General features: G+C 34.2%; 1 protein-coding gene across 1 annotated transcript; it reads left to right on the top strand.

Moving 5' to 3' along the window:
* The first annotated feature begins 904 nt into the window (after window positions 1–904).
* Window positions 905–22,480, top strand: LOC117321521. The gene is given in 21 exon segments (XM_033875952.1): window positions 905–1,027; window positions 2,695–2,940; window positions 8,909–8,959; window positions 9,187–9,245; window positions 9,400–9,494; window positions 11,921–11,989; window positions 14,584–14,644; window positions 14,969–15,065; window positions 15,370–15,425; window positions 15,686–15,767; window positions 16,047–16,152; window positions 16,415–16,682; window positions 16,954–17,124; window positions 17,508–17,648; window positions 17,973–18,020; window positions 18,022–18,081; window positions 18,404–18,463; window positions 18,740–18,833; window positions 19,207–19,577; window positions 19,932–20,058; window positions 20,477–22,480. Coding segments are annotated over 21 exon segments (2,553 nt in total). The 5' UTR covers window positions 905–954; the 3' UTR covers window positions 20,695–22,480.
* Window positions 22,481–23,861: the final 1,381 nt, after the last annotated feature.

Genomic DNA, 23,861 nt, shown 5'->3' with positions numbered 1-23,861 from the left:
AGTCACTTTGGTGACAAAGAACGTACAAATATTGATTTAGTTAAAATTCATGACACTCTAAATAGTCTTAAATTAATGGTGAACTAATCAAGGTTACAAGTAGTCGATTAGTATCGGATGAATTAATCACGGCTTAAGTACAATTAGTACATACTAACCTGTAGTCATAACTGACCAGTAGGGTAGGGATGTCATTTTATGGCACTGACCCCGACCCCCGGGACCATGTAGAACCACCGATACGATCATGTCATACCAATCTATGTATCCCCTGTGGTCAAATCGCTTTCACGGACTCAAACGTCCTATTGTTACATTGGCTATTATACTATGTAGTCCTATTGTAGTGGTCAAGCAAGTTATTATAACTGACCTGTTGCCTGGATGAATAAAAAAATAATCATTGTAATGTAAAAAATCATACAAATTGCCTCCGAGCATTTGGATATGGATATAGTCGAATCCTACTTAATGTTGTAGTCATAATTGAATGGTATTCGTGATAGAGCACAGCTAGGTGTTGGTCTAGGATTCTATAGGAATTGTGACGATTGCAGAGTAAATATTAACGGATTATCTCAACAAACACTGAACACTGTCAACATTCGTGACGAATTTAATAGACAGCAGGGTTTCTTCAGTAGTGAATAGACTGCCCATATTTCGATTTTGACCCCCTGATGCTGGGACCAAACTCTCCGATTTATCCTTCTCCATCATCTTGATTTGTATGTGACAAAAACGGGATTTTAATTGAAAACGGACATTGGAAAAGAGGATTACCAACAACTGTACAATTGGGGACGGACATTTAATACAGTCAGATCCCAGTAAATGATGGACTTAAGAAGTATTAACTGACCCCTTGTGTACAAATCATGACCACTTGACCAGTGTGACTGTGTCGTAGAATAAATCGGATTTGTGTGTTTACGTTTCGTGTGATTAGCAGTCATGTATCAGTCTATATACGAGCTTCTGAGATCGCGGAGGGAATGTAAGGAGAATATTTACTCCGAGTTCCCAGGTAGGTCTTCTTTATACATGTGTACTCGGTTTCCAGTTTCAGATCTAATTTCTCGCTTTTAATCATTGTCTATGTGTTAAAAACTTCTTGAATATTCACCATATTTTATAGCGAATTAGATCTGTACGAAATACTTTGATTGATTGGTCAATTTAAAGATTGATTTGTTGTAAAATATGTTAATGTGTTGGTAGTATTTTCAAATGAATCCAAACAAAATGATCATTTCAAAAAATCTTTTTAGAGCGGGGATTCCGTACTTGTAAACTTAATATGTGGAAATACTTACTACGACTAGAAAACATGGCAGAGACATACAATATTCAGTAATATGTTTGTAAACTGTATAATATGGAACTTCTGAGTTAAATGTTTTAATCTATTTTATGACACGATAAAATTTAACATTATTCTTTAACTTTTAGGATTTAAGACAAATGAAACTAACTATAAAACTATACTGACAGTTGGTAGATAGATTTGTACACCCCAGGGTAATTGTGTTACGTGGATCGCTGTCACGGTACATTAAGGCCCGGGGGTCTGTAATTCAGGTGTCACCGGCGCGAGATCTTATCTATTCTTTACACCTCCTACTTTCGCTTTCACTCCTCGCTCGTGAAAATTAGATACTAAAACGGTTAATGGTAATAGTTAATTGAATGATGAGGTCTAGTGGTTCAGTTCTACAGCGGAGAGGGGGGACGTACACGTGTTATATGGAAAGACAAACTGACTTGGGAGGGAAATTGTCATATGAACACATGTATATCTAGTAAGTCAATTTTAATCAATATAATGTACATTTGTTTTTTATTTGCCATTCTGTTGCCATTCAAGTTGCCGTTTAAATTAAAATGAAAACGTCATTAGCAGTTTGTGAAATTTCCATTCCAACCCAATTTAAGATACCTCGTAAACTTCCAGCGACAAAACCTACATGCTTACTCATATCTAGTAGGAAGTGAAATTCGTCGGTCAGTTTGTCATGCACGACATTTTTTAAGGTTCAAAACGGTAAAATGTAGTGAGCATCGGAGCGCTTGCCCAGAGGCTGAGCGCGCCGACCTTTGAAGTGATGGCTGGTGTGGATTTGATTTACGATGGGTCTTGTGTCCATGTTTGTTAAACTAACATTAGAAATTGGCTTGAGACCACTGGTCATTTGTACTCTAAATAATAGCTTCATTTGTCATGCGGCCAACGGAAGTTGCTTTCGACCTTTGACCATATTATACGCCAAATGTATCGTTTACGGTTCAGATGTCCCGTCTTACCTTTGACACGGGACTAAGTTTAAAACACACTAACACGCCTCATGCTGCTAGGATGTGTTACAGTATCCGGATTTGTGGATTTTTGTTTGAATTATCATTTCGTGGATTGAAATATAAATAATGTTCATGGAGCGGTGATGTGTCGTGTTCTATGGTGGAGGTCAAGGACATTTGTGTGAGATTGATCTCCCCTGGTATAACCTAATTATCAACCGTTTAAAAACATATAATGATGAAAAATATATCTAAACATGATATTGTGACTTTGAACTTACTTTGAATTTACATAAATTACTCTTAATTTTTGTAAAATGAATTTTAGAGGCACATCTGTTTGCCTTGACTGTGTATTATTTATGCTAATAACTTTTCATGTTTTTTTTTATTCAGATCGAATGCAGATGAATATCATGCGCCCCACCCAGCCAGCCATGGAGAGTGTACATGTTTATGAGGAAATTGAAAGCATTGCTAAGATCATCAGCCCCTGTAAACGACTGAAGGTGTCTGGGAGCAGTGGTACAGAAGAGAAAAGTTCATCTATCCAGCCTGATGACTCCTACCCAACAAGTACCCCAGATGTTAAACCAAACCAAAAGTCCAGGTCTAAACCCCTCAAGGTTCTCCAAAGTGAAGGTCAGTACAGAGTTGTTGTGATATTACTGTAGAAACAATAAAAACATTTCTTCCTGGACCATGTTTTCTGGTGAAAATGATAATTTATTCTTAAACATATGAATTATTAACACAAGTGATATCTGGCTCAAACATGTGGAGTATGTTGAGGACAATAACAACAGGTTTAGCTTGTTTGATGGCTCTTTGGTTACATCACCAGTTGACAAAGTAGCTATTAAAATATATGAATTGAAGATTTTTGCTGATAAGTTTGAGTTTTTGCCAGGAAACAAGGTCTATTAGTTAATGGTTTTACTATCTGACAATGGCTCTAACTGCTATTAATGCTGTTAACTGACAGCTTGATATTTGAACAGATACTTATTAAAAGATAACAACACCAAAGATGTCAGAAGTTTGAATTTTACTGCCTGTTTCCTCCTAGAATACCTCATTTAGATAGCCAGATAAGGCCTGATAGGGCCACAAGGTTTTATCAAGGTCATACTGCCCAGCCTTCCATTAGTTCTGGTAAACCTTGTCTCTTAAATGACCAAACATCCCAATTTTGACCAGGCCTGTGGTCAACTCTCAAAAGAACTGAGCAGTGATGTAATATAGATGACCAGTGGACACCCAATTTACAATGCTCTAATTGTTGTCAGTTGATTTTCCACAATGAGCCTTCCCTGGTAAATGTCTTTTTGAGCACATCTTCATGACCTGTGTCTAATCCTACCGACCACCTAATGGGTTATGTCTGTATCCTGTACACAACCAGGCCTTTATGTATTCAGCTCATCATTAACAATTATCATATTCATAATTATCATCTCTGATACAATCATATATATTAGGATATCCATGTTGATAGCTTTCCTACTGGTCAGTCCTAATAAAATAATTATTACCTCTGATACAATCATATATATTAAGGTATGTTTATAGCTTTCCTACACTGTCTAGTGTACAAACTATCCACACATGATGCACTTAACATCACAGCTCACTTCATTCTCCAGTTTCCATTTTCCGGCAGTAAATCTTGTTGTCATTGTTGTGTCAGTTTCAAATTTCAAGATATTTAATGAACCTGTCTCTTTGAGTTTGAAGAATGAAATAGCATGTATGCTTAGATGAACATGTCAAATAACTGGTAGAAATATAGTATAGAGTACAAGGCAGTAAACTAATCAGTGAAGGAATGTGACTGGATACATTTTAATGATCACTATTAATTAGTCTGTCATTGAAACTTGAAAAATCATTCATGACAGAAATTTTAAAATTGTGAACATTTACTTTCGTGACAAGGACCGTGAATAAGAACTTGTTGATATCTAGAAAAGTGTCAGTAAAAACTGAGAAATGATTCGTGACAGAAATGTTAAAACTGTTAAAAATGCACACCATTAGGGGAGAAATGTCCCCAGGTAATTTGTTCCAGAACATTTGTATTTATTAAGACCAGATTTTGTGGAGAGTTCTCTGCATCTTGAGCCCCCAGCCACTGAATCTGATAGGTGATTGGTGGGAGGGATGCTGGGTGACATGAGAGCCCCAGTGAGAATTCTCAGTGGTATACCCAGGAAATTCTCCAACTAATTGTATCTAATACAGGGGGAGGTCCAGCTACACTTATCAGTAAATCGTTTTTCAAATCTAATTTAATAAAATGGATAAGACTTACTCAGACATGGATATTTCAGCTTATCAGTAAATTGTTTTCAAATACAATTTGTAGAGAGTGATTTGTACTGTGTGTATAATGAGCTCACACAGATAAGGTTGGGGGAGGGCCTCACTATATCATTATCAGTAAATTGTTTTCAAATGCAATTTATTTGTACAGAGTTTGACAGTAATAAGACTGGTATGCTAAATGAATTCAATCCTCAATTGATATTTAAGGAAGTCTGCAACAGGTGCCTGTTTTAATTAGGTCTGCTAATTAAATTAAATTCTGTCAGAAATTGATTTAGGTAAGGCCATATTCCCCTGAGGATTGGTGGCCTTGGTAGTTACAGTGGCCACCTCGAGCTCCAACATGGTGTGAATTAGTCAGTTTCCAGTTCCAATGTACGTTTGCAACTGTTTCACATTTAAATCAAATTTTAATACAGCTTGTTTCTAATTGTGAAATTATGTTGTTCAAAAACATAGTACTGTAGTTGAAAATAAGGCTTCAGAAATGGCCATTGTCTGTGTCCAGAGGTATGGCTTGACCTAATTATAGTTTTATTGGCTATCAGCAGAGAGCACTACCTACTCAACCAATACTAGATATCCATATTACTGGATCAACACTATGTCATTTTCTCATTAATGTTTCAAAGCTCCCACAATGTTGACATGTTTTTTGTGCAGTGCTCTTTGTACTTGGAGGACAGATGTATCCTCCACAACATCAATAGTTATTGTCAACTGATATGATTATTTTTGTAAATGATAAAGAATAGTTTTTAGACTAGAGATTTTTTACTGATGTTGTGGACACCTTTGAAAGCTGATCCAAACACAGACTGCATAATTTGAAATTGACACCAGCCGAGAACAACAGTTAAATGATGGTTGTAATGAATGGCTCTCATTATTTGACAATTTTGTGTTATTTTTGTCCACCATAGATTGATACCTAATCTGAATCTGTTGGGGCGAGGCACCAGACCCCTCACAGGGTTGTGGCTTGATGGACATAGCAGGTGCCCCTTGTGTAGTGAACAAAATGGGGCTATTGATCTTCAATTAGGATTAGAAGGCAGTGCCTAACCATATTCACAAAACCATAAAAGGCCATATAAGTACCATTTTAGGGTCCTGATAAAAGGATAAGATTTGGGCAATGTCAGTTTTATGGGGTGCTGGTCTGTCAAATGTACATTTTGAGAGCCTATCAATAGATATGTGTAGGTAGGTGTGGTTTTATGGAAGGGTCAGTATCCAAGTGTGGTTACATCACTGTTGGACAGGTGTTGTCTGTGTTTTAGGATTTATGTAAGGTCACACATTACCGACAGCTCTGGAGGAGACAGATATAGGCAGGGTGGGGTGCCCCTCCCAATCCACCCTGGTGGGGTGCCCCTCCCCATCCACCCTGGTTACCTGGAGTTATATTAGGTTATAGATACCCCCCTCCCTCCCACTCCTCTGACACTCTGGGGGTGCTATTGGATGTTAAGATTGGAGAAAGTGCACTACAAAGATTTCAATGTATTTAGCATTTATGATTACAGAGACAATTACTAATATAGGAGTTAGCAGTAAGATATATAGTACCTTCCATATTTTCTGTTCTTACTGGAGAAAATCAGGGTTTTGTAACAGTTGGCTAATAATCTCTTCAATAAATAACATAAATGCAATTTAAAAGTTAACAATTACCCCTAATCCTACTTAAATCATCTTTTCAATTCATTCTAGAGCTCTTCCTCAAAAGAGTGTGCTAACATTTTCATTGTAAAACTAACCAAGCGTAACCACAAACAAAGAGACTTGTGCGGAGAAGTGTGAGCGACCACATGTCGAAGGTAAACGTTAGACGTTGGGCGCGTGTATCTGAACTGATTGACGCGTGGTGTATCTTACAGTCAAGTCTATACCCTTCAGCTACCTATTTTCCATCGAGTTAGATTTGATAATGGATCAGATAATGGATAACCGCTCACTTTTTAAATGTGTACTGTAGTGTACCAAAGTGATTCCTAATCTTCTATTCGCGTATATCCCGGCTCTTGAGTGTTTGATTTTCGTCCCGTTGTCTCTGTGGCACACAGTTGACATGTTTTCAATCTGCCAGTAGGCTCCCTATTTATCCAACATCCACATGTCTTGTCATACCCTCGAACCTTTGTTCCACACACCTGCTGTATCGGAATCCAGGTACAGTGTAGGCCAGACAAGGGGGGTTGTACTGTTAGATATACACCTGCTTCGTTGAAAATCCTTTTTATATAGCAGAAATTTAAAAAAAAAAAATTGAATTAAAGAAAACGTTTACTCTCAAACAAAAACCTTACCCTACATTGATTTAGCCAATGGTACATTATACTGATCCTTTTATATATGAATTCATTGGGTGACTTGGAGGAAAAAAAATGAACGTTGAAGTAATTCGACAAGAAAGGCAGCCGGTGGAGTTAAATAAAGAAAGATTAAATCTGAAAAAAAGTTTTTAGTGATCAGACTTGATTTCAGAGATATATCATAGTAATATTGAGGGGTTCTGTCGTTCAAAACAATTCTCTTTGTAAGATCAAGTAATTAAGATATGAAGTGTTGTATTGGTGTAACAATATATCAAAATGTAACTTTGATTTGACAATGTACCAGGAAGCCTGGAAGTTTTTGATAGAGTAGTATTTTTAGAAAGTTTTGATCACTTAAGCATAAAAATGCAGTTCAATGTATTTGTCCTTTATCAATTGATTATTACATCTGATTAGAAATATTAGGGAGGAGTTGTTACCGGTGATAATTTGGTGTTCTGAAAGGCAAGGAAATTAATGTGTTAGTTGTACAATATTAGGTGTACCTTTTTAGAGGATACTGTACATTAAGGTGATAAAAATTTATGAAACGTAGAAACCTTGCAGGTATTTACATATATATAGTTAGGTAGGGTCCATTTTCAGTGTTATACATATGATGGTTTTAAATGAAGATATTTGTGATAATTGAAATCAGACAACTTGTGGATTACACTGCATTTAGAGCACTGCTGAGTTTGGGGACATTATCAGCCCCTATCTTGGTAATGCCCTATTGGGGCTGTTGGCACATGGCTTAATATAGCAATATCCTATGGATAAACAAATTCTGATAATAAAACTCTGCAATATTTATTTTGTGAAGTGTCACAAGTCTGACATCTTTTCATAGAAAATGCACAGGTAGGATACAGGTGAGAAAATACTCAGATAAATCAGACATATGGGGGTCAGACAGATTAAAAATTATGTTAGTTACAAACTTCTGGGATTTTATCACCCTATTTTGACCTTAAAGATTAATTGTATCAGTAGTACAAACAAACCCATTACTCCCAAAAGAAGCAGTTAATACTCAACTGCTTGTTATCTTTAGCAATAACTTAAATGTATGTGTTTTTCCTAGAATGTTTATTCTGTTATATTGAGCAGCTCAGTAGAATATACACCTATTGTTTAAAACAGGTGTAGCTTACCTATCATTACACTCTACCTGTAAAATTCACACCTGGCTGCACATACCTATACACTAACCCATTACCTGGGTAGCTTGTATGTACCTAGCAGGGACACACCTGGATTTCTGGCCAATCAGAGACCTCGTTGACCTCTCTACTCCAAATTGGAGTAGGACTGACCATAAAGCCCTATTTTTACACCTGTGAAACTTCACCCCTCATTTCATCTCTATTAGCCTTACGTGACAGACATAGATAAGAGTAGCCTGGTGCAGTGTTGTGGATTTTCACTTGATTCTGGGATTTACTATTCTATATTAGTGTGTTTATATCTGAGTGTAGTGACTTATCATCTATAGTGTATCATCATGGTCATCATGCTGGGTACTGCAGCCTTGGGGCTTGCACCTCCCAAGCGTGGCATGTTTGCTCGAGGTAATTAATTAGACTAATTAAATTTTTTTTCCAAAAAAAAATAATAATAATAATACTGTTTTAGTTTTACTGTTTTAGTTCCTCATTTGAATGATTAAATATATGTACCTACTTGTCCAGAATACTGAAACACTAAACATTTAATTATTTATTAAACAAATAATCTGTATTTATATTGTAATATTACTGGTATAGACTTAGAGATGCCTGCATCCAACATATATGCTATCAATTCCAATTTAACCTTTGGCATCATATATTACATCACTATTTATTGTACAGATATATCACTTACCTTTATCTAATTCTAAGGTTTCTATTTGACATATGATGAAGCTGTATTATTATTGTGATACATTTTATTTTATTTGGTTATTTTTTTTACAGGACAGCTGAAGATTTCTGCCTACATGAACTTTGGCCTTTTGACTGTCCATGGTAAGTTTAATTACAGAAGACAGTGAACAAAAAACTTCAGATATTCCCAGTATATCTATAAGTTAACAGTTATTGTGATGATTATAAATTTGTTAATAAAAAAATATAAATATCTGTGTATTCAATTAATTTAAACTTTTTCAATACATTAATTTTTTTGTTGTGTTTTAACAATTATTTTTGTGAATTTTATCAATGGATTTTAAAACAAATTATTTCTTTTTTAGTTGTTCAAGCTCGTCATCTCCAGTCCAAGTGGAAACCACTATGTAACTCCTATGTCAAGGTAAGCTATTTTTGAATAAGTATAAAAAAAAAAATTTCACATGGACTTTGACATCAAAGAAACCAAATATAATTCTGTATTATTCATGTTTTTGTTTAGATATATAGATAAATGATAAGAGAATATGAACTAATTATGAATTTTCAATTTCCAGATGTCTTTGATCCCTGACGACACAAAGAAGTCCCGTTGTAAGACTGAGATGGTGATCGACTCCAACAACCCCCTCTATGACGAGAAGTTCTCCTTGTAAGTACATGTTTAATTTAATATGATATTTTTTCTACGTTTTGTTTAATTTTGATTTATCTTATTCGTGATCATTTAACTAATATGTTCCATAGTAGTACATTACCTGAGGTTGAATTTTTCATGCTAATTACGGCTTTATGAATTGTTTCAATTAGACCTGTAGTCTGTTAGGAAGAGATAAAACATAGCTCCTTTTAGAAATGAATAACACTTAAAAAGATTGAAGAAAGCAAATTTGTATTTAAAAAAAGGGTTGGAGACTTACACTTAAGTCTGACATACCTGTTTTTAGATAAATATGGAACAATGTGGACATATATGTGTTAGATTGGAGAAATGTATTGTTAGTATAACATCTGTGAATTAGATAGTACATGTTAAGTGTCAATGTAAACAAATACAACAGGCCAACAAACAAATAATTTACTTTGTATGAAAAAAATATAGATATATATATAAATAATCTTATTCAAATGATTAATGTTTGGTTATTATCATAATTTACTTAATCCTTAGGTTACTAATTTATTTTTATTAAAAAAATAGATAAGAACGTGAACACTGACAGTTATATAACTAGTTTGGTTCCAGTTCACTTGTTTCATATCTTCCCAGGAAGCTTACCTGGTGTCTATGGCTTTAGTGGATAAATCACTGTTTTACCTGTGGATTATCCTAATCCTGGACAATAGGTTACCAAACACTTAAGTGTTTTTTGTATGGCAATAATGTCCAGAATTGTAAACATTATAGACTATCTGTACAGAATAACATGATAGCATGATAAATATAATAAATACATAGAAGGAAGGAAAACATGACATTATTTAACTTCAATTTTGTCAAGTGATTTTACACTTTTAATTAAAAAAACAAAAAAACAGAAATAACGTTTTTTTTTGTATTAAGACCATCCCAATATTTAAAGTTTGAAAAAACATACTGACGTCAAACATCTATTATTACATGTATACAGAATCAACAACATAATTAAATGTTACACTTTTAGATTTACAGAACCACCTTGAAGTAATTGATTTTTGAACTTGTATTAGTTTAAAGAAATTAAATGAATTTTAGTGGACTATCTCTCTAATCTTTCTGCCTGTCCATGTTAATTGATGTCAGACATTCAATGGTACCTATCCAATTGGTGACATTGATAAGCTGTCCTCCCACTGTGTATCATATGTTTAGTTACCTGTGTATCAATTAAGCTACAGAAGCTGACACAGGTAAATATCAATTACAGGTAGCAGCTAACAGGTGACACTGCTACCTGTCAGTCAGATCAGGGTATAGGATTATCCCATTGTTTCCCTAGTCTGCCATTTGTAGTCTGTGGTACACCAATTAACTACCTGTGTCTCTGGCCAGTCTGTAGTACACAAATTAACTACCTGTGTCTTTGGCCTGCTACCTGGACAGACAAAATCAAGGATTGACACAAATTAGTTGGTTACTGTTCAGGATATTGATATTTTTACCTGTCACAATGTATCTACATGTGGAAAAATGTACTGACTGACATGTTTATTTGTGTCTCAATTCAAATTAAGTTTCTTAAATAAATTTATGCTTAGAATATTTTCCTCCAATATATGATTTTGATTGATATGGTATATATATTTCACAGTAAAATTCACTAGATTATATATATTTATATTTTGTCTTTGAAGTTATACACTTTTGCTGAAATACTATAACACAGCCCATCATATTAAAACAGTGACAATTGTTTTTATGTTTCAATGTTAAATATGTATTCCTCGTTGGTTGTGTTATCACCAATATTCATGTTAGAAATATAGCCCATTGCTTGTCATGCTGTGTAATATCAAACTATCTGTATTCTGTTAGTGGCCAAACACGAGTACAATTAACACTTATTAGTTATACAACTCCAAAACACAAAGCTTTTTCACACATTTATAAATTTATTCTCATCAAAACTTGTTATTCCAACTGTGTTATACAAAAATGAACAGTTAATTCCCCAACTTAATTGGAATCCATTGACTAACAGAAGGGATCTTACTGGCCCAAGGTACACACACAATAAGATTTTTTTCTTATTAAAATTGATGATTTTGATATTAAATATTTCAGTTGTTTGTATTTGTAGGTTAACAAAGCTTATTAATTATTTAGATATATTAGAAAGGTGTAAGAATTAGTGAAGTGTATCTTCAGTCATCTCAAAGTACATTCCAAAGACACATAAATAATTAACATATCTCTGATTGTCCCACAATGATTTTAAAATGTTTGGTTAAAAAAGGATGTTCAGCTTCATGGGATAATTGTTTTGAAATTGAAATGACAAGATGTTCCACTTGATAATTATTTCTGTTTTCAGAATATTTAAAAATTTAACAGATTCATGCCTCGGAATGTTTGACAATGATTTTTCTTTGTTACAGTGAGCTGAGTGAGGAAGATTACAACAAGCGTCTAATGATCTCTGTTTGGCACCGTGACCAGGGTACCAGGTAGGACCATTTACACTACTCTATATATCATAGTTTACTGTCATAGAAATATAGATATTTCACCTAGCCATTAAACAAGGGCCCAATTATAAGAAATTAAAAAACTTTTTTTTTTTTTTAAATATTTTATTTAAATGTCCTCCCTGGCTGCATACATCTGATTTTTATGATTACAAGGGGTCATTAGAGAATCAAGGTTTATAAAAATATGAAAAAAGTTAGTGCAATAGTAATGATGCATTGAATGTATTTAAATTTTGTTAAAATGAAATCAAAAGTGTGGGCAGGTGCAAATTATTCAGGTGTGTCAGATGTTAAGGTAGATATTTTACAGTTTAATAATATTTAATCTATATACACTTGGATTTTCTGTTTATTGATCCTCCTAAAGTCAAGAACTATGACTTGACAGCTATAATCAGGTCACACATGATACACATCTGAACAGTAATTATGTATATTGATATGCACTGTTGGTATGAAAAGAAAGTCCTAGGTAGGGGAAAAGTTATTTAGTTGAAGTTAGCATTTTTTTAAACGGTTTAAATTTTAAAAAATTGATATGGATCAGAACATCTGCGGGCAAAAGTTTATAGGTTCAAGGTAAATATGTATTTGCCATTATATTATTTGTTTGGTTTCTATGGTAACTTGAGGTTTGTTAGGGCAGGTGCTAAAACTTAATTATGTACTGCGGTACACCAAAACATGTATTGGGTCTATTGTATAGGTTCCTATGGCTATCAGTATTGTTCAAGTACAGCTGATCAAATCATATAATCATGTGGTGGAATTCTTTTGGATATCTGATAAATTTTATACAATATTCCTTTGGTCTGTTCACATTTGTAATGTTGAATAATTTAAACCATAATGTCTGATCATACAATGGGTTGTGTTAAAATTGAGGAGAAAGTGTTGGTTAGGTTTGTGTGTAGTGATAACAAGGAGAGGCTCGTGATAATGAGGACATTGTCAGACAGAGGTACAGGGGGGACCATCATTAAATGCTGGGCTCCAGTGGTGTATTGTCACCTTCCTTTATTAGCAGTAGTACTTTACTCTGTAGGGAAAGTCTAATTCAACCAGATTAGAGCTTAGATTAAATCTCCATCTCACACCTGAAGCCGAGACCAGGTGAGCCTCTCTTTGGATTTTGAATCCTTTGATGCTTAGAAAACTAAAAGGATCAACTTACTTAACACACAGGGATTTTTTTCTAGAAATAAATTTTGGAAAATAAATCTTCCATTCTTCTGATATCTTGTATATAACTAGTACAGATTGTCTCGGGGGGAAAAAAGCTCTTTCTATTTTTAGAATTCTGGTTTAAGTTCTTGATTTTTGTCAATTGGAAAAAAAAGAAAAGAAATCGAATCAAATCAAATTAGATATTACTCCAGAATAAAGTCGGGAAAATGTGTTTTTGTATCTGAGGGAGACAGCATAATTACCCTAATAAATTACAGACAACACAAACAGCAGATGTTGTTTCTGACAGTCTGAAAGTTTATTAGAATTACTACTCAACATGGAATTAAAGTAGGATAAAAGGCAATATGGGATGGTAATTAGCTACATTATTGATTAATATTCTGTAGAAGTTACTGGCACCTTTGTAAATCAGTTTTATAGTAATGGCTCTCAGGTACAGGCCAGACTTTTACAACACCTTCTCTAAGTGACCATGTCTGCTAATTGTACCAATACTCAACTCAAAAAATATGTTCAACTGAAGTCACCAGGGTTCTCAACACTTTTCATAATCAGTCTCTTAATTTAATCAGCTGGGAACCAGGGACTTAGGCCCATATAGCTTACCCTATGTGATCACAAAAATCAAGGTGAGGCACCCAGTGCTGTTAACACAATTAGCTAATTAGGTTTTACCTGGCTCAGGTAAAAGGTGGGGTGTGTGATATCAGGAATCAACTAGTATTGTACTTAGTAATGTTGTAATAACACACAACATCAAAGGGGTAAAGCATTCTTAAAGGGAACCTCGTGGGACATGGAAGGGGATTCACTTACTTACAAAAACCTGGCTTTATCCCGTGAGAAAAAGTTTGTATTTTCATATAAATCTTATTTTTACCATTTTTCATACTCAAATATTTTTTTTTCATTTTACTTTGTATTTTGAGTAGCCTTGCTCTAATTTAGTCATTGTGTAGACTGTTTTGTTATTAGCTGGATGTTTTATTCTACTGACATTGTGTTAAATTTGTATTGTCAGGGGTTTCAATTGTGGATGTAGTCGGTGAAAACATTTCTACTTCAGATAATTCATCTGCTACTATTTGAAATAGTAGATTTGTAATCAATGTTGATAAACTTACACTGTCTACAGTTCAGACCTTTATACACTGGTTTAGGTAGGGATCACCTTGTCTCACTTTGGGAAGATCATTTCAAGGAGTAAACTTCAAATTTTGGGAATTTTCTTTAAAATGAAATAATTTCAATTGAAAATATGGCCTATTGTTGACCACAAAAATCTCTCAAAAAGTCTGGTTTGAAAACTTATTGACACCCCTGATGTATTTTAGAAAAGGCTTAAGACAAGGTTTATAATGTTATGTATTTATTTGTAGTGTGACCGAGTTTTTGGGCTGTATGTCGTTTGGTATCTGTCATCTGCTGAATCCCAGGAAGGTAAGAAACAACATTCAATATAAGTCTGGGAATTGTTGATCTATCAAATACTAATTAAAGTAAGCGTATAAGAATAACTTGACTGAATTATGTATATTAATACATAAGTAAGGAATTTTAATGAGAAATTTAATAAGTCTTGTATTAATGTATGTCTTCCTTTAAACCTAAGTCTTATCCATTGAGTGGCTATAATAGCGGATGCTAAACCTATCAAAATATAAAGTCATGATAATCACGCTTCAGTGTTTTTGGTCCCATTTTTCAAGTCAGTTTTATTTACTTGAAAGAATTCTAAGTCATTGTTTCATTTTACCTGTGTAGGACGTCGGTGGCTGGTACTACCTTCTGACTGAGGAGATTGGTCGTAAGAAACATCTACAGGTGTCTCACAAACAGAAACCAGAACTGAAGCTACGAAGTAAGTCTACCATGAATTTAAACTGCTATTTTACATCAATTTACATGTACAAAACAAAATACATGTCAAAAATCTTGATTACTCTTTGAAAAAAACAATACATAATACAGTGTATTATGTTTTAGTTAATTGTACCTATATATAAAATCTATAAAAGTGATTTACAATTGAGTGTATAGGATCAATTGTTTGTGTTAACTGTAGTACAAAGAGGTGTGTGCTGCACACCACTGTACTGGCCTCAGTCTGGTATTCTTGTCCTCCATGTTATACAAGTTTATCTAATAAATCTGTTATCTTTCAGACCCAGAGAACATCCCACAGGTCAACAAGGATGTTTGGGGAATGGATTCTGTCAGTGTAAGTACCTGCACATGTAATGTAGATATAGCAAAAACTTGTAAAGTCATTAAAAGAAATTATTGCCTAGTTTCATAAGAAGTGTATATATCTTAATTAAAGCATTTGTAAATTAATCATAATTAAGTGTTTCTGTTAGTTTTGGGATCTAATGTAATAAGAATTGGGGCTAAGCTAATTGTAAACATTTTTGTTATAATTCCATTGATTTAAAACGTTTTATTTTCATTGTTCATTATTCTCAATTTCAATATTTACAGGTAACGGTTCATCGAGGCAAGCATGGCTTTGGATTCTCTGTCATCGAATCCTGTCCAGTTAAAGTTGGTCGTGTTGATAGAGGTAAGTCTACTAAATACCAAACGATGTGGGATATATGTAAAAACAAGTAGTCAATGCCAGATTGTTTGATTTAATCAAAAAATGAAGCTTTTGTAAAAGAAACCTATTGAAATGTTTTGCAAGCTTTAAAAAAAAATTATATCTTGTTCTGCAACTGTTAATTACAAATGTAAATAAAAAATCAGAGCTAATTTTCACTGACTTTTCGAAGTGAATCTACTGAATGAGTACATTAATCATCTGCGTTACATATGTTTATAATCTGTCCTTGTGCTTTAGCTTCCCCTGCCGAGACGGCCGGACTCCAGCCTGGTGACTGTGTCGTCCGTGTCAACAGCCAGAACGTGTCCCGATCACAGGCCGCCAGTGTCGCCAAACTTGTCAAGTAAGTTATTAGGAGAGCTTCAAGAGTTGTATAACCTTAATGCTATTTTGGGGGCAAATACATGTTCAAGCCATAATTCTTCTGAGAGAGTGTTTTGTATTTTGGGAGTAAAAGTAGACGATGAGACATAATTTAGAGGAATTATAATACAACTGTAATGTTTAAAGAAACAAAAGTGAGTTGTACAGAGCTTTTTTTGTACTTCCTGATTAAGTTTGTTTTATTTAACTTTATTTAAATGTGATCTATCTGATTTCTGCAGGCATGCCGGCAACTCCATCGTTCTCGATATCCAGCGCCCTCGTCAGGTCAGCATTGAGACCCTTGACAAGTCACCATGGAAACAGACCCCTGCAGGAACCTTTGAGCAGCATGACATCCGTGCCGGTCAGGACCCCAGGGAGTCATCAGAGGCCGATTCCTATGAGGAGTACAAGGAGAACGAGATTTCCGTCGACGAGAACCTGCTCATGCTCCCCAGTAACCTCATCACCAGTACACCCCTCCCACTCTTCTGCAACGGCCACCAGGTAAGTCTCGGTCTGGAAATGTAGGGAAAATTCTAAAAATGCCAATCTAGTGCAAATATCTAGTAAGTGATACAATTTTACGCCACAGGCACATTTGCATATGCTTTTTTTGAAAAAAAAATAATAGCTCAATTTTAAGTTTGCAGATAATATGCATTTTAGTCTGAAAACATAATTGTTTGGTTCATAATATTTTGAAAGAAAATTGGTCATGCAGAGATTAAAGTTAACCTTGGCATTCTGTTTATATTATTTTTTCCTTTTCATTCAGACTGTTCTGACTGCTGAGCGACGGAAACAGGACGCCATGCACCGACTCTTGAGCCTTGAGCTGGACTTCATCGACTTCATGCATGCCGGTATGCAGCGCTTCTCCCGACCTCTTCGCCACTGTATCCTGAGCCGTAAACAGCACACAGCTCTCTTCCAGAACATCGAGAAGGTATGTTTGTATACATGGCCTAAGGAATTTGGTTGCCTTTAACATGATTTCATCAAAACAACATTTTCTGCTGTAAAGCATTCTAAAATTTATAAATTTAATTTAAGGATATAAACAGATACATTGAAAATTGACCTCTGCAGCATATCTTGTTAAAGGAGCAATGACAACTTCAAACTTACATGTAAACTCTTGATGAATTTAAACCTTGATAAAGGTTGCCCTGAGATAATTTATACCTTTCGAACTATTGAAAAAAATCCAGGTACACATAGTTAACAGATATTGTAAAACTTGAGGAGTTGACCTGGTTTTTGTAGAATCTTCAATAAGAAAAGCATTTATTCTATCAAAAACTAACCAAATTTTATTTTGATTGAAAGGTTGTGACGATTTCCGAGTACCAGGTTAAGCAGATCAACGACAACAGACCCTCCATGCTGTCCTCCGACACTGATGGTTCCATGAGCAGCGCTGATGGCCAGACCTTCATGAACTTCATAGGCATGATCTATCAGTCCAAGGTAAGGCAGTTGTACAATATTTTCTAACATTCAGAAAACATATTTTACAGAAGGGGGTATTTATTATGGCGTAAGGGGAGGTAATACATAGATTTTTAAAATGAACTTATATATAGAAGTATCATGTTATTTTATATTGTGGTTTATACGTGATCTGACTTTAATACAAGGAGGCTTATATTGACATATACTCGTCGTCTCATTTTTCTCCTTACCCAACATCCAGCTTTTTGGGCAATATTAACCGAGAAAGTGTGTTGTTGGTTTTGCACAATTTCAAGTTATTCTTATCATTGAATTTATAAATATCTTTATTTATTACAGATGCACATGCTCTGCCAAGCCTACGACCTGTATGCCAAGGGACTAGGATGAGGCCAACAACGTACTGTCAGACCTTCGAAGCAACACAGACTTCATGAAGTTCCTGAAGGTAAGATCGAATATGCAACATCAAAATGGCAAAATTTATTAGTTATTTCAAACAAATCATGTGGTGTAATATTGTTGCAAGTCTTATAAATAATTCAAAATCATATGGGAAGAAATATTTGGAAACTGTGTAATCTAAATTGACAAAACATTCTGTTCATGTGAGAAGTTACATATCTGGTTTTTTCTAGAATCCCTTATCTGTTTCTGTCAATTTTTTTAAAAACCAGATAAAACAAATATTTTTCTGTAAATTAGGTAGTAAATTTGTTTTTATTGATGTAATTAAAAAAATCCTTATTTAATGTTTGTTACTTTTGCAGGACCCCATTCAGGACTCCAGACAGCCTTCCATCAGTGCCTTTATCTGCAGACCAGTCCAGGTAAGTTACAATAACAGTAAAAATCACTGACAATTATACAATGTATCCTACTACTCTGCCTGCTTATAAACAAATAAAAACTGCTATATTAGGTCAATGTTGAGTATTATTTAAATTAGTAGGGAATGGCTAAATATCTATATGGAATATTGTTATTTTACCCATAATATATCTCTTGTCAGGAATAAGAGATATTTTTGTGTACTGTTAGAGGGTATTAACCAGATTACACAGTTTGATGTGAGACTATAATGTATATTTTTCTCATTTTTGTAGCACATCAATGACCTGTACCAGGTTTTGCGTGAGATCTTCATCAACACACCTGCTGATCACCATGACTACAAGGAACTCAAGCAAGTCACAGAATGTAAGTTTACAAATCTATAGGGAGTCATCTGTTCAGGTTTAGAAAATTAAAATATAACTACAGTGTTAACCGTATTCCATTCATGCTAATTTCAATGGTTAAGTTTAACATGGGTTCTTTATTATGATGAGATAGTTACTGTACTAAATATTTAGTAGTACTGTAACCATAAAAAATGCCAAAGTAAATAAATACACTTTTTGTGACGCAGTTGGTATTGTAATGTAATTTTCATATGGCCCATTGGTACTTTGAGTAATTTAGGGCCAAATTTAAAGTTGGTATGTGTTTGTATATAAAACACTGGGAACTTATTATACCAAATGATTACGGCAATGTACATGTTTTCTAATTATCCTATTTCTGTCTCTAGGGTTACAGGAATGTACCACCAACATCACCAACTACAGCTGTGTCGCCCGTGTCCAGAGCCTCACCTCACTGACCTCATCGTCCAGCTCCGCACAGGGAGGTCAGCGTCTGTCCTATTCATCCTCAGCTTCGAGCAGTGGCAGTGAGAGTGGTTCCACATCATCCAGCAAGTCCTCCAGCAGAGCCAAGCGATCCAACATCATCACATCAGCATCCATGGCAACTGTGCGATCCGTTGACTCCCAGGTGGCCCGTATTCAGGACAGCCTCGTCTTTGCCTCAGGTGTCCAGCCTTTCCAGCTTGTACAGAACGACCGACACCTCATCTTTGCTGGAGATCTCTTCCGCTGGGAGGGGAAACAGTGGGTCAAGGTAAGAAATGAAATGATTGTTAGTGGGTTAAATAAATGGAAATAAGTCGGCACGGATTTGTGCAGTGAATGCTCAAATTAATTATATCCTTGTAACAACCCATATTAGTATTAAAACAACATTTGAAAGCATTGTTTGCTGCCACTTGTATCTGACAAGTAAACCTATTATGATTTAAGTAAAATTTTACTTATTAAGTAAAATTACACCAATAAATGGCTTTATAAATAATTTGAATACAAATACAAAATGGTTACCATCTCTATTGATGTATACATTATCTATAAATTACAACAAAACAAACCTCTACCCATGCCTTGTTGAGCTTGTAGTAATTTGTCTGTTTGTTTTTAGGTATACGTGATGCTCTTCAATGACATGCTCCTTGAGACTGAGAGAGACCGTGACAACCGCCTTCGAGTTTGTTGGAACCCTACTTATCTTCGAAACGTCGCAGGAGTTGAAGGCCACAGGAAGCACAGTAAGTACTGATACAAAAATATTTACAATAAAATCATTGTACGATAGTTAGATCATAGTGACTTTTCAATTAAAAATTATCGAAAAATTCAATTTTTTTTGAATTTAGAAAATTAAAAGTAATTGTTCAGAAATAGAAAAAAAGAACTTGTGCTGCATATCACCAATTTGATCGTTATCAAGAATGATCAGTTTTGAGGATTGGTTTTAAGAAGTTGCACTATACATTTGAAGAATACATACAAGAATTTTGATATAGCATGGAAGATAAGCAGATTTGTTTAAACGTATAAATATCACAATTTGTTTTCTTGTCATCTGATTTAAAAATATAATTAAAATTTAAATATATCACAGTTGTTATTTTGTAATCTTGTTTTAATATAAATGTACCTAATTTATTCCTTTATTACTTTCAGCTACTGAGTTAGTTCTCCACCTCGCCACTGCCATCAAGGGATCGAGTCGAAACCGTCATGACCAGGTCGACAAGATGCTGTTTAGAGCACCTGATGCAGAGCAGAAGTATGCCTGGAAGAGCCTTCTTGAGCAACGTGTCTTCGATGTTCGTGGATCTCTCGACCACTACAGCTCACACAGCGACTGTTCTGGCTCTTCTTCTGTTACCATCTTGTGAAATGGACACTCCTGATTGAAGTAATAGATGCTCCCTTACTGTGTGCTGTCGTGTACCTGAAAAAAACTGTTGTTGTGTCATATACACTTCTGTTACAATTTTGTGAAATTGACACTGGTTACAGAAGGAATGGACATGTGATCATCTACGTGTGTATTAACTGACACTCCTTTGACAGGAACATGTTGACAATTACGCCAGATCTGTTTTATAGTGTTTATGTCACACTTGAGTGTTTTCATCAAAATACTTGTTATTCATTCAAGTTCAATTCGCTTATTTTTGTACAAATTCCTGCAATACTCAGATCCAAGACAACTATTGTTATTAATGGTCTAATGACGGCAATCATGATGTATTATGTACTCAAAAGGCAGCTGTAGAATGCACCTGTTTCATTGGTCTAGACAATTTATGGACAGATAGATAATTTTCTACACCAGAAAATTATTGATGAGTCTGTGTATGATGTTTTTGTTTTGTTTGTTTTACTCTTGTCTGAACACAGTGCTATTAGTTAAGGTGTTTAGACAGTTTTATTTCTAATTTTGTTATGTAAATATTATTGTAAAAATTGTATTTAAAGCTTGTATCATATCTGTAAATGTGTATGTAAATGATTTCTCAATACAAACAGTATTGATATTGTAATCTGTCAACATAGCAAGATCATACAGTTTACATGTATCTTAGTACAATTTACTTGTATTTTAGTGCAGTTACATGTATTTTAGTATCAAATAAGAATAAAAGAAAAATATTGCGATTTATATTGATGTTTTAAGTTATCATTTTTTCTTTAATATAGATTTTTTATCCATAGAGTTTAATTATTAGATTAATGAAATCCAAATGAGACAGACTATATTTGTAACTTGTTATATTTTGAGTAACTTGTATTTATTCATATAAGAACAAAATATCTTAACCTACATATCTTAGCCTGGAGAAATCATAGATTTGATAAAAAAAGTCTAATAATATTTTACATCTTAATTTTGATATCACTTTTATAATTGAGTGTTTCCACAATGGGGTTTAATGTTTTTACTTTGTTGAATATCAACAGATCGTTTGAGCTGATTTAGGATCAGTAGGGTTGATAACTTTGGTACATTTATCAGTGGTAGGAATGGGCACCATTTAATAGTGTTTGTCCAACATGGTGACATAATTTCTTTTCAGGAGAGTGAGAGTTGTGAATGAATTTATGTAAATACAATGTGGTTCACTTGAGTGCTATGAATAGTTGTATATTACAAGTGTACACCTGTGTTTTTCTGTTGACCAGTATACATGATATACCCCCTCCTTCATAATATATTACATATTATATAGTATACTGACTTCAGAAAATATCCCAACATAACACTAATTTCATAACAACAGTTTTCAAATAGGGGAGATAATCGAGAAATTTCGTACAAAGATAAACAAATTCAGTATCTTCAGTGTCTGTTGTATCAATTATTTTATACTTTGATAAGGAAGGTTTCATATTTTTAATTTTCAATTTTATATGTATGCTTTCTTCCTTATTTGGGGGTATTTGTATGTCTGGTAGATTTTAAAATTAGTTTGGGCATGTCTTTGATCGTAAATGTTTCCCTTTTCTCTTCTTACTATCTTTCCTTCTCTTAGTATTTATTTTTCTAGTCTTCAATATTGAGTGAAGTTCACCAATACCTGTAGATCATTTATTTGTAGTTTGTTAAATGTAGATAAGTGAAAATTGAAAACAATGTTCTGATATGAACAATACTCAAATAAAATTCAAGTAAACTTATTCTTGTGTACTTGTTTTATATTGATTTATATGACTTCATTGAAGACTCGTGATTCACCATCATTTCTTATCAGACCCAAAGGTTTGTGATCCAAATCACAAAAAAATTATAGTCTGTGAGTGATTTCACATAATTATTATTTAATAACACATTTTTAGTACAATGGTATATATATTTCACACAAACCATTGACTGATTAAGAAATGATGATGAAAATGTTGGAAATTGTCAGTTTGACATGTCGTCCAATAATATCGCTGGACCTGGTGCAGTAGACCTGAAAGTTACTAGGAATGACTTGGTAAAATTTTATTTCAATATTCCGATCTCTTACAAGGGGATTATGACCTTTGACACTTCTACCTTGAAATTGACATGCTGATTTATCATGACGATTTCACCGTGACAACTGGATAACTTGATATAGGCCCAACAAAATTAATAGGAGTATAACTGTATACCTGTATCCATCCATGTGGTGTAAAATTGGGATAAAAGCCATGTAGGAGTTGTAACAGACAAGTGTCAGCCATTAATCTTAACTGAAATGGGCATAACAGCCATAAAACTAGTCGGATCTTAAAAAAATACTCAGGAAACTAGGAGTTGTCAAGACAAAAATCCTGAAACACACAGATGGACGGATGGATGGACAGATGAAGGACAGATGGTGGAGAGACGAAGGAAAGCTTGTTCCAGTATACCATCTCCCCAAGTCTGTAGTGGGATATAATAATATTGTTAACTAAACCCTGTTATGGTGATGCTGTTTATTGTCTAGTCTCCCTATATCAAGTCAATATCTGTTCGTTTTGAATTTTTTTATTTTCGTGGGGTATTAATCTAGGATGTGGCCAACTTTATCTCTGATCAAACATTTATTAGGCTAATTATAAACTATATACACAATTTCAAAGAAAAATATATACTGATGAAATAAATTTGTGAAGCGTTGGAAGATCAGAGTAAGCTTACATCTAATAAAACCTAGGGAATGTCTTCTGGCTTTGTCATATGTGATGCTATTTTCAGTATTTTTTTCGGCATATCCATCTAATTTTGTTTTGGCCTCGGACATGACGCGACAGGTGGCGTTACAGGTCAAGATGAAGTATATGATTGGTCAATGTAGCGGTCAATGCAAAATGCAGATATGCAGTTATAAAAACGAAACAAAGTTAAGATTGATTGCAAGCTAAATATGTGGATGTATCTTTTCAAATGATACATTAATAAAATCTTATTCCTGATTCAAATGCAGTCTTATTATTACCAAAAATGATTCAAACTGATCTAATTTTTTTATCCGTACTGAAACGCATTAGTTCGTTGATTTATTTCACCAGCAGTATTACATTATAACCACCAGCATTAAAACTA

This window comes from Pecten maximus, chromosome 2 (genome assembly GCF_902652985.1).
Source record: "Pecten maximus chromosome 2, xPecMax1.1, whole genome shotgun sequence".
NCBI lineage: Eukaryota > Metazoa > Mollusca > Bivalvia > Pectinida > Pectinidae > Pecten > Pecten maximus.
Note: the sequence above shows the minus strand (reverse complement) of the source record. Positions and strands in the feature narration are given on the sequence as shown.